Here is an 11,848-nt window from a genome sequence, read left to right on the forward strand (position 1 = left end):
AAAATCAAACAAAGAAACAAACTCTTCCCACTTTTAGAATACACAGTCAGCTGAAGGTTTTTTCATAAACAGAAACATCTAACAGAGACAACATTTCAGGTCTCTCTTGTAAATGAGTCCCCGAGGCTCAGTGGGACTAACCTGTATGAATAAAGGTTGAATGATTCTAAAAGTTGAGAGGCATATTGGTCAGGAATGGCATTGGCAACCTAGGCATTAGATAAAAGGCTTTCAATGGCTTAAAGCCTACTGCAGCAGCTAGCCTGTCATGCATAGCCTGGTTGTGTCACTACACGATCTGTTCTGGAAGCATGATCCATACCGTGCATTCAGATCTGGGCGCAGGAGAGGTGCGCCCCTAATTGTCCTATCTCTTGTATTGAAGAGGAGCTAACTGTGCATGTATGACTTTTAATGAGAGTTTATGGGCAAAGATTTTTGTGCCCCAAGGCAGAAATACGTCATCAATCAGACAACGTCGCTGAACGAAACCACTATTAATCATTCACTATACCATACCATACCATACCACTTTATTTATAAAGCACTTAAGGACCTGACGACTTTCTGATAAATTCCATGATGTGAGCGCATCTTGCAGTCCTTGGTCCATTAGCTCTGCTGTGTGGTCTTCAGGGAAAAAAACTTGTTTGGAGGCAAAAGCTTTTTAACTCCCACTGGTCGATGTAGTGTAGAGTTAGGCTAAGATACGGCTCACAAGTGCGGCTGGTCCACAGGTCTGTGGTTGTTGAGAAGAAGGTCACGTTTGTTAGCTGCTGGCCTACGTTTTCTCTTAGTGAAACGTACAACACTGGCTGTGCTTTTTCTGCAAAGAACTTGCGACCTGGCGAGTTGTATATATTTTTTTTCCCTTCTATTCTCTGGTGGAACAGACGTGTCTCTCCACCCCCACCCCCACCCGCTTCCCTGCTGCACTCTTTTGTCCTGTGAACACTTAAAAAGCCTCTTTTTTTTTTCTTTTTCTTTCTGCATGCCTCTTAATTTGAAGGATCAGCTGGTCTCTCAAAATTGATCAACTTCTCCCGACAGGAGTCAGGGTAAGGAGGACCCTCTTACCTCAACGGAAACGAATTGGATTCATGATGACAACTGGTTTTTGCTGTTTGGTTGGTGAAATCTGGTTGTCTACAAATTTGTGTGGAAGTGTTGAAGCTCGACAGTGCTCGGACTGAATGTGGAGCTGCGACAGGGAGTTGGAGCAGCTGTTATCAGGACTGTGATCTCTCTAGCAGCACTCAGGAATGGTGGAATAATCTGGAGAAGCTGTGAGCTCGACTTTTGGAGTAAAGGATCAATTTGGCTGTTTTGGAGTTTCCATCAGAGAATATGTACCAGCAAGACTTTAAAGGCAGAAACAACAATTCACGAGTTCTGCCTGACCCAAACTGTGGCCTTGATGCCGGACTTATCTCAACTCCTCCTGGAATGTTTGGAAAACAACAAAGATGCTTTGTCTGTTTCCTCACCCCTCCCTCCCCCAAGGACAAGGACATGTAACAGAACCTCAATTGAGCTGAAGATGAACGTCACCTCTTATCTGGACAATGGCTGAGGGGGGGCTCTGGACTATGCTACGACTTTCCCTTAAAAATTCAATATTTTCACGGCCTATATGTTCATGTATAACGTCTGTTTATGTTGCTTTGCTGTGGGAGGTTTGTTTGATGCCTCAAATCATGGTCTGTCTAGGACACGGTGTGAGAGACTTTTTTTTATACCGTCTCTCCTCATGTTTTCTTTCCTTTTCTCATCTAAGCAAAATATTATTCTGAATAAGAATAAGAGGCCGCGCTGATTATTTTTAGCCGCAGCTTCGTGCACTCCGCCCATCTTCGGACGACTGTACGTACATATTCACGTTGTATCTCGGTGCAATGCCAATAAAGTTTATTCTGATTCTGTATTTTGCATCAAGAGTCTTAAGATTTTTGAATCCAGGCTTTTCCACAACACTGACAGGAGCCATGTCTTTGGAGATATATTTTGTTACTGCGTCAGTGATTTCTCTCCACTTTGTACTTTTTCTGTCATACGGGATGGCTTTGGCAAACGAAGAAGCTAGTGTCTTCTGCTTCACAGTAGGACTGTGCGATATATACGGCATATGGTAGAAACGATTGAAATTTAGCCTAAGATAGAGATCTGTCTTCTACCAGCTAACCGCAGTAATGCTGTGTCTGAAGTCTGCAAGTGGTGTTAGTCTTTTCTTCGAGAGCTAAGTAGCGAAGCTACAAGATAACTACAGCCGGCTTGCCATAGTGTTGCCGTATTCTGACGCATGTGCAAAATGCTGTGTTCAGTCGAAAGTTTTGTTGTTTTTTTTTTTCCATCATAAGTTAAAGTAAGCGTTGGTCAGCTTTAGAGAAACCTGCTCTCTGATCTGTGAAAAGAACTCTGTGTTGTGTGATTTTACTGCGAGACCCTCTGGTCAAAGCCACAGACTCATTTTGTGTCAACTCTCCATTAAAGCAGAAGGAGGCGCCCTCTAGAGGATGAAGTGTTTCAGTGTAAAATGCTGCTCTGTTGCTGTTCATTTATTAAGAGAGACTGGAAACTTGAGTTAACAACATATTTTTTTTGTTTAAAACATATGGCTAAAACTACATTTGATTTATTTTGCACTGTTTTGCACTACAATAAAGAAGCCTAAAACTTGATTTGTTTATTATTTAAAAACTCTCTGGACCTATAGTGGAATTTTCATAATTCAAAATATGTGATGGCAAAAGGACATGCTATGCTTTTTTTGTTTTTTAGTAAGTTTTATACCAAAAACATATTGCGATATATATCGTTATCGCCACCCTTCACAATACATATTGTGAAATGAATTTTATGCCATATCGCACATTCTTACTTGACAGCTGTATTATTTAACATTTTTTTTGTTGTGTGGGGAGACGTGGACATACGGAGTTTACAACATTCTTCATTTTGCAGTGGATGACTTCTTAGGTGGTGAAATAAATTTGTGATACTTCTTCCTTTCATTTCAATGGTTTTACGACACATTTTGCAAACTACCGCATTTTGTTCGACATCCTTATAAAATCCAAACCACTGCCAGATTATTGGTCCAGTGCTGTTTCTCTTTGTAACTTGTTCATCGGACTCTTCAGTTACCATCTCATTCACCCGCTCACCTGAATCTCCCGCTGTCGCCATATTTTTTCCTCTCTCCAAGTCTATATGCTCATGCTCTGCACAGCATGTCATGCAGAAAATTTTCAGGTTGGGAGGGGGCAGGGAGTAGTGATGCATTCGTAGCGTGTCGAATAAACGAAACTCACAGTGATTTAAGTACGGAAAGCTTATTTGAATGGCAATTTATACTTAATGGTTGCGATAGAGCCATTTTAACTATTGTAAATTGAAAAACTCGAGATACATCGAGTATATTCGATACATCGTCCAGCCCTAATTAGGAATGTGCGATATGGCATAAAATTCATATCACGATTTTATATTAGATATTAAGAAAAAGAAAGTCTGAAAGGAATTTTTTTCACCTCCAACTCCTACATGTGTCCAGTTGACCACTGTTTTTGTCTGTCCAAACAGGTCTCACTTGTAAATGAGTCTTCGAGGCTCAATGTGATTTATCTGTTTAAATAAAGGTTGAATGAAAATGTATTGTGAAGGGTGGCGATAACGATATACATCGCGATATGTTTTTGTTATAAAACTTTCCAAAAAAAAAGCATAGTGTCCTTTTGCCATCACATATTTTGAATTAAGAAAATTCCACTACTAGGTCCAAAGTTTTTAAATAATAAACAAATCAAGTATTAGGCTTCTTTCTTGTGCAAAACAGTGCAAAAGATATCAAATGTAGTTTTATCCATATATTTTAAACAAAAAAATATGTTAACTCAACAGTTTCCAGTCTTCTCACTTAATAAATGAACAGCAACAGAGCAGTAACTGAAACCACTTAACCTCCAAACCTCTAGAGGGCGCCTCCTTCTGCTTTAATGGAGAGTTGACACAAAATGACTGTGGCTTTGACCAGAGGGTCTCGCAGTAAAATCACACAACACAGAGTTCTTTTCACAGATCAGAGAGCAGGTTTCTCTAAAGCTGACCAACGCTTACTTTAACTTTTGACAGAAAAAAAACCTTTCGACGGAACACAGCGTTTTGCGCAAGCGTCAGAATACGGCAACACTACGGCAAGCCGGCCTTAGGTATCTTGTAGCTTCGCTACTTAGCTCTCGAAGAAAAGATTTTAACGCCACTTGCGCATAGTTTTCAACTAAAAAAAGTAACGATTGAACTGAAAACTCTGATTTTACATCAGACACAGCATTACTGCGGTTAGCCGGTAGAAGACAGATTTTTATCGTAGGCTAACTTTCTATCGTTTCTACCGTGTACCGTATATATCGCACATTCCTAGCCCTAATTATAACACTACCAACTTAATCAAGGATCAGAGATTTCACCATAAAGAGCACGCTGAGTTTGTTGAATGGAATTCAGCATCGTTTTTTTGTATCCGTATCAGAAGTGGAAAAAGTGGATCAGTGCATCCCTACTAAAAACAGTTCCTTGTGTGTCCATAATCTTGAACTTGATAAGGTATTTTATGTTTTGTAGACAAGTTATCAATAAATAATTGCTTGCCTGCATGCAAAAAATAAAATAAAATTGTCTATTGTTGTCGCTGTTGTCCATTGTTGTCATCATTCTTTGTTGAAATCAGGTCTCTTGTAAATGAGTCCTCGAGGATCGATGGGATTTACGTGTCTAAATAAAGGTTGAATGAATGTTGTACAATGAATCTGCAGTGTAATAAGTTAATTATTTGATGTTGCACCTTCTGTGGTGCAACCAGGACATTGCTGTGTTGATGTTGATGGTGATAAACCATTTAGACCTGCGTTTCATTGAAACAAATGCAAAAGAAATGCACACACCATTGACGACTTCAGTCAATATTCTACTAAACTTAATCCAGGTAACTGAGTTACTCTTTAGATCATTAAGTCAATTAGTGTTTCTTTGTTTGGTTTTTCTGTTATAGAGCCCTTTGGACCGTGCCCAAGCATCAAAGAATAAGGGGAACAAGTACTTTAAGGCTGGCAAGTACGACAAGGCCATCCAGTGCTACACAGAGGCCATTTCTCTCTGCCCCAATGAGCAGAGGAATGATTTATCAACGTTTTACCAGAACAGAGCTGCAGCTTACGAACAGCAGGTCAGCATCATTTTGAGAATTTGTTAAATTAATTCATTGTATGTTTAGTGACAAAGAAAAGGAAATGGGCAAATAAACACAATAGGGTCCAAAAGTGTTTTAATTGACTTTCTGTAATAAAAATATTAACTCCAGCAATGTTCATAAGCCTTAACTTGGTGCAGGAACATTTCCAAAATATCAAAACCTGCAAACTAAAAACGGTTAAAAGCTTTTACTTCTACAGGTAATGGTGATTGTTGTTTGGTGAATGTTGTAAAGCCCCAAATCATTAGATTAAGTTTTGACTATGCTGAACTGTCACTTAAGATGAAATGGACAGAAGTGGTCCAGGACTGCTCTCAGGCTGTGGACCTGAATCCACGCTACATCAAGGCCCTGTTCCGGAGGGCTAAAGCTCTCGAAAAGCTAGACAACAAGAAGGAGTGCCTAGAAGGTGAGATTTTGTTGTTGGATTTTTAAACAAGTTTGCCTTCAGATATTAAAGTTTTTTTTTTTTTTTTTTTTTTTTGCAGACGTCACAGCAGTATGTATTCTTGAAGCCTTCCAGAACCAGCAGAGCATGCTGCTCGCTGACAGGGTTCTGAAACAGCTGGGAAAAGAGAAGGCCAAAGAAAAATACAAGGTATAAACTAAAACTAATGTTGGGAGTTTTGTCACAATACACAATATGTATTGCAGCATGTTCAAATGTGCCTTTAGTTGCTGTATTAATTAGGGGTGCAGAAAAAAAATTGATTTTTTTAGGCCCTATTTACACGGACACGATGGGGGGAAACGTAGGTTTTTTTCGTATGTTAATTAGAGGAAAAGATTTGCGTTGACACGGTCGGATTTTGGGTTTACATACATCCGCAGGAATCCCCCCCCCCGCCCTCCCGAATCCCCTGTAGTTACCATGCCGGGTCATTAGATGGCGCTGTGAATTTTGTACCTTCACCTAATGTGCATGCGTGCTGCCTCGGCACGCTGTTTTCTTGTGAGCTAAAAATCTCAGCTAACAACAACGTAACAACAAGTTAAAGCTGGATTTTGGATAAGAGTCGACAGATTTGACGCCAAGTGGGACCGCTTCATCTAACAGCTCCACACTGGTCGCTGAGTGGACCAGAACCGAGTCGACGATGTCGGACTTTACTCCGTGATAATCAGTAGCTGTACAGCAGGTAAATCAACGTTCTTAATAATGTTAGTTTGTGTTTAATTCTGTTACAAAACAACCAACTGAGTTTTTATTTTTTCCTGAAAGAAGAAGAAGAAGCTGTCTGCCACCAGGCGGACCGGTTCTGGACGAGGCTCGGCCCAGGTGCAGGGCAGGAGGACGTCGAAGAGGCAGATGTTGATGAACTATTTATTTAAAATTCCCCTCAGTTCTTTTATTCAATCCATTCAAGTTCAGTTAATGTGTTTTAATAGTGTGTACAGTTTAATCATCAGTGTTTGTGTGACATACAGTTTGTGGTGTTGAATAAATAAATAAAAATTAAACCTGATGTCTTCATTTTCAACTTTAGTGTTCACGCTTCATGTTTAGCTTCATTTTAAATTTGAATTACATAATGTCCAGATAGCTTCATTTAGCTCAGAGCTTCATTTTATCTCTCACACTAACATAAATACTGTTTATTATTATTAAACTTATTATTTAGCACATTTAGTATGTTATAGTGCAGCGCGACGTGCGCTTGCCTCGTTCTATAAACAGTGATATTAGAACTGGATCAGACTGTGTCTCTTCCAACACAGATGTCGGTCACAGCACCTGGACTCTGACGTAGATTAACTACAAGATTAAAAATATATTCCATCAGTCGTAGTTCAGAAAGCAGTGTGTCCGCCGCCATGTTGATAGAAATATAGTGTCTGTCCGTGCGTGCGTGTGTGCATGTGGTTTAACACAAAGCCTCAGCGGGAGATGTTCACATTATCAGCAGGGGGTCAGAGAAAAACCTCCACTCTGGAAGGTGGATTCAGAAACCTCTGGATTCAAAGAGGGGGGCCACTGGTGTCGTGTAATTGATCAGCAGAACCACAGAGAGAAAGAAGTGGATGCGCTCAAAATACACGCCGTGTAAACGGCCCCTTAAAGAATCTAGATTCTTAGTCCTGGCGATTCTGAATCGATTCTAAAGGCCCATAAATCGATTTAAAAATGCATTTTAAGTTAAATTTTTTTCCACTCCTATTCCAGAGTGTACTGCATATCGCATTACGTGTCCGCTCAGCCGCCATAGAATTGGGCCGTGTAGGCCACTGTACAACAAGCTAGTTAGCCAGCTCCCTTTATCTGAATGTAGCCTGCTAGCATGGAGGACGGGGACAGAGCGATTCAACCCGCTCCTTTGTCTTTAAAAATCATTTCAGATCCTACAATGTTCCGAAGAAAGATGGAGATTAACAAGAGCACGGTCGTTTGCAAGAAGTGTAAAATACAATTGCAGTACAGTATTGGAAATACAAAAAAATGCGCGGAAGATAAAAGCGAAGCAGCAAAGCAGTGAGCTCTGCTTCCAGCTGATTCTCCAAAGGCTGCAAAGATTTCCATCTCCTGCTATATCACAAAGGATTTACGAGCAGACATCTCAGTGGAAGGTGAGGGGTTCAGGTTTATTTTTAATACGCTGGACCCAATGTACATTATTACTTCACATAGCTATTTTTTTTGTGCTATAAAGCAGCACCAAAAAAAGGTTTGTAGGCTCAACAATATCACCATGAAACAACAAATGGGAGAAACTGATGCAGCTGCAGCTCAAAGGTAACTGTTTTTTCATATTATACTAAAACATACAGACAAGTTGTACAACAAACTTAATGTAATTTGTTTTTTAAACAGGTTGAAGAGATGAGACACACCTGGAGCCAGTTCTAAATGATACAGTTTATGGTTTATAAATTACAGTTCAGAAGTTTTTGTGCAGGTTTATACAGGTTTTGAAATTTTGTTAAAGATTTACTAAATATGAATCAATATGGTTAAGACTGTGAAGTCTATATTTCATATTAGGTTACGTTTTGAAAATTATTGCAAATGTTAGAGAAATATGGTTAAAAAATACCATACCATACCAATTTATTTATAAAGCACCTTAAACAGTGACAAAGCACACCAAAGTGCTGTACAGGGACAAACAGAACAAGCACACAGCAACAGATTACATAACAGGACACCAAAAAGTAGAAACCAACAAAAACAATAATGGATAACAACAACAACCGCAACATGACCAACACAGTGTGATGCACACAGACTCAGCACAGATCACACAGTGCTGAAAGCCAGGGAATAGAAGTGTGTTTTTAAGCGAGATTTAAAAACTGTGAGGGAGGGGGCCTGTCTAACGAGCAGAGGTAACTCATTCCAAAGTCTTGGTCCTGCTACAGAGAAGGCCCTGTCACCTCTGCGCTTGAGACAGGTTCCTGGGACTGTTAGGAGCAACTGGTCTGCTGATCTGAGAGAACGTGGTGGGACATACGGCTGGAGCAGATCAGTAAGATAGGAGGGGGCAGAGCTGTTTAGTGATTTATAGACATACAAGAGTATTTTCAATTTGATTCGAAGGTGAACCGGAAGCCAGTGTAGGGAGGCCAAAGCAGGTGTAATGTGCTCTCTTTTGCTTGTGCTGGTCAAAAACCAGTTGGAGTCTAGCTATGGAGGTCTGACTGATACCAAAAAGGAGTGAGTTGCAATAGTCGAGCCTGGATGTAATGAATGCATGAATTACTGTCTCCAGGTTATTTTTGGACAATATGGGCTTCAGCTTAGACAGTCGCCTCAGCTGGAAAAAGCAGGATTTAACAATCATATTTATATGATTGTTGAGTTTCAGAGAAGGGTCAAGTATCACTCCTAGATTAGTGACTCTTTGTTTCACTAACGGTGACAGAACGGATAGGTCGATGCAGTGGTTGGTGATTGTGTCATTGGGAGGAAACAGCATAACTTCAGATTTCTTCTCGTTGAAACTCAAGAAATTTAAAGCCATCCAATCTCTGATGTCAGCCAGGCAGTCCAGTAACGGTTGAATAGAGCGAGTACCGTTGAGTCTGAGGGGGAAGTAGATTTGGCAGTCGTCGGCGTAGAAATGAAAAGATATGTTATGTTTCCTGAAAATAGCACCTAGTGGCAGCAGGTATAAAGAAAATAAAAGAGGACCTCTGAAGAAAGGTCAATGTACTATGGTAGGCTGAAGTCTGTTTACTTTTGTATTTATGTATTTTGAATTATTTGTCTGTGATGGACTTGAGACCTGTCCAGGTGTCCCCAGCCTCTCACACAGTGATGGCTGAATATGGGCACCAGTGACCCCCGTGACCCGTAAAGTTAGAAGTGGGTAAAGATGATGGATGGATGAAATATTTGTTCCTAGATGTTCCATTTTATTTTTTAAAATTTTTTCAGAGAAAAATCCAGACAACTAAGCCAACTTAATACTGGTAATTTAAGTTACAGAATTGTATGCACTCCTGTATTTGTTCCTATTTTTGGTATAAATATAAAATGATGCAAAAAGATTTGATACAGTAAGGAACCGAAAATTGTTTTAAATAAATGTTCTATTTGTTTACATTGTTGTTTAATCTTTTCAGCTCGTCAGTTATATAATTGAAACAAAATTTACCATTTCAATTGAAAAAGTTTCTGAATCGAAAATCGTTTTTGAATAGGGCATAAAAAAATAAAATAAATAAATATCGATTTAGAATCGAATCGTGACACCAAAAATCGGAATTGAATCGAATCGCCAGCCACTGAAAGATTCGCACCTCTAGTATTAATGTTTAGTTTATTCTGTAGCTGAAAGCAGTGGTGAACTGACATTCTCAGACCTTTGTCCTCTGATTCTTGTTCTGTCCTCGGTTTAACAGACAGCCTAACTTACTACTGTCTTCCCACATAAATTAAGATCAGAAATAATTTTTTTGCTCTGGCTCTAGAACAAAATTTCGATGCAGCTGAGCTGACACATCATCAGATTCCATTTGATGACAACAAACCTGAGCCAACCTAATGGAAATCAACTTAACGACACCAAACTCATCCAACCAAAATTCAGTGACCAGTGATTAGAACACCAGCCAGGTAATGCTTGGTTACTGAAAATGGTCATTAAATGTTACTTAAGTTTAAAATAAATATAGCACAAATTATGACCTGGAACATGCTAATGTGATCCTTGTTAAAGCACTTTAAAATATCTAAATCTATTGCAGTACTATACAAAGTCAGGGAATTATTAAATGATAAAGCTCTGTACATGTTGTATAACACAATCATTGTTCCACATTTAATCTATTGCATTGATGTTTGGGGGAAAGCGTGTAAAACATTTACAAAACCTATTTTTATTTTACAGAAAAGTGCTGTAAGAATTATCACCAGAAAGCATTACTGTCACCATCAAGTACATTATTTTATCAACTGGAGTTATTGAAGTTCCATGATTTAGTAGATTACAGTATTTTATCAGTTATGTATTGGGCTCAAAATAACACATTACCATTAAATATCCAAAGAAATGTTGTTAAAAGACAAAGTTGTTATAATCTTAAGGGGATAGAGATATTTGTCAAACCAAAATTCAGAACTAGTCTGAAGGGAAGGTCTACCTCAATCCAAGGAGTTGGATTGTGGAATGTTCTAGAGAGTGATGTGAAAAATGCCAAGTCAATGAGTACATTTAAGAAAAAGATCAAAACTGAATTGTTAAAAAAAAATATAAGAAGTAGCTTAGTGTGTGTTTTGTATTAGAATTAGAAAAATTAGAAAGAGTTATTCATTTTTTTCTGTTACTTGAAGATTATTATGATTGAAATAATTGTTTGAAAAAGGGGCAGATATAATAAGATTTTTTCTTCTTTCTGCTGCCTTTCATTTTAAATCTTTTGTATCCTTTTTTTATATTGTTATGGAATTGTTTTGTACTTTTTTAAAATGAATAAACTATATACCATACCATACTTTTCAAATAAACTTGAAACATGCTGGTGAAGATTCTCTGTCATCCAGGGCATGGTAAATTCAACAACGTTCAAGACAAAAACAACTGGACTTTATTTGTAACAGAAGATGTTTCCCCAGACCAGATCTGCATTCTGTTGGACCTCTGCCTTTCCACCACTTATTTCAAGTATAATGACAGTTTTTACAGACAGAAGCACGGATGTGCCATGGGATCTCCAATGTCACCCATTGTTGCCAATCTTTACATGGAGGAAGTGGAACAGAGTGCCCTAAACTCCTATGAGGGAACAATGCCAAGCCATTGGTTCTGATATGTAGATGATACCTGGGTCAAAATCCAAGCCAAAGAATCCTGATGCATGCTCAATAATCCAGGTAGAAAAATCCAAAAAAGTTCAATCTGGTCCTCTGGACATTCAAAAAAACAAAACAAAGCAAAAAAAATCTAGAAACTTTTCGTCTCTCATCCAAGAGACTTCCTCAGTCTGAGGTGCTGTTTTCAGCTCAGTCTCTTAAATAGCACCTTCTCAGAGTGGATCAACCAGTTTGCTGCTGACAACCAAAACCAGCTGATCACATGGTCAAGAAGGACCATCAGCCTAACAATGGATCATTAGCACCTGATGGCTGTTTACTATTCACAGGGGGTTGAGTGATACTAG

General features: G+C 39.0%; 1 protein-coding gene across 1 annotated transcript in view; it reads left to right on the forward strand.

The window, feature by feature from the left end:
- The window catches only part of tomm70a (translocase of outer mitochondrial membrane 70 homolog A (S. cerevisiae)), a 129,998-nt gene that overhangs the window by 4,093 nt on the left and 114,057 nt on the right, over positions 1–11,848 (forward strand). Inside the window, exons 2-4 of the mRNA XM_037698319.1 lie at positions 5,048–5,221; positions 5,531–5,657; positions 5,737–5,846. Coding sequence (XP_037554247.1) covers positions 5,048–5,221; positions 5,531–5,657; positions 5,737–5,846 — 411 coding nt within the window. The remainder of the gene's footprint in view (positions 1–5,047; positions 5,222–5,530; positions 5,658–5,736; positions 5,847–11,848) is intronic.

This window comes from Nematolebias whitei, chromosome 3, assembly GCF_014905685.2.
Source record: "Nematolebias whitei isolate Nwh7 chromosome 3, NemWhi1, whole genome shotgun sequence".
Classification (NCBI taxonomy): Eukaryota; Metazoa; Chordata; class Actinopteri; order Cyprinodontiformes; family Rivulidae; genus Nematolebias; species Nematolebias whitei.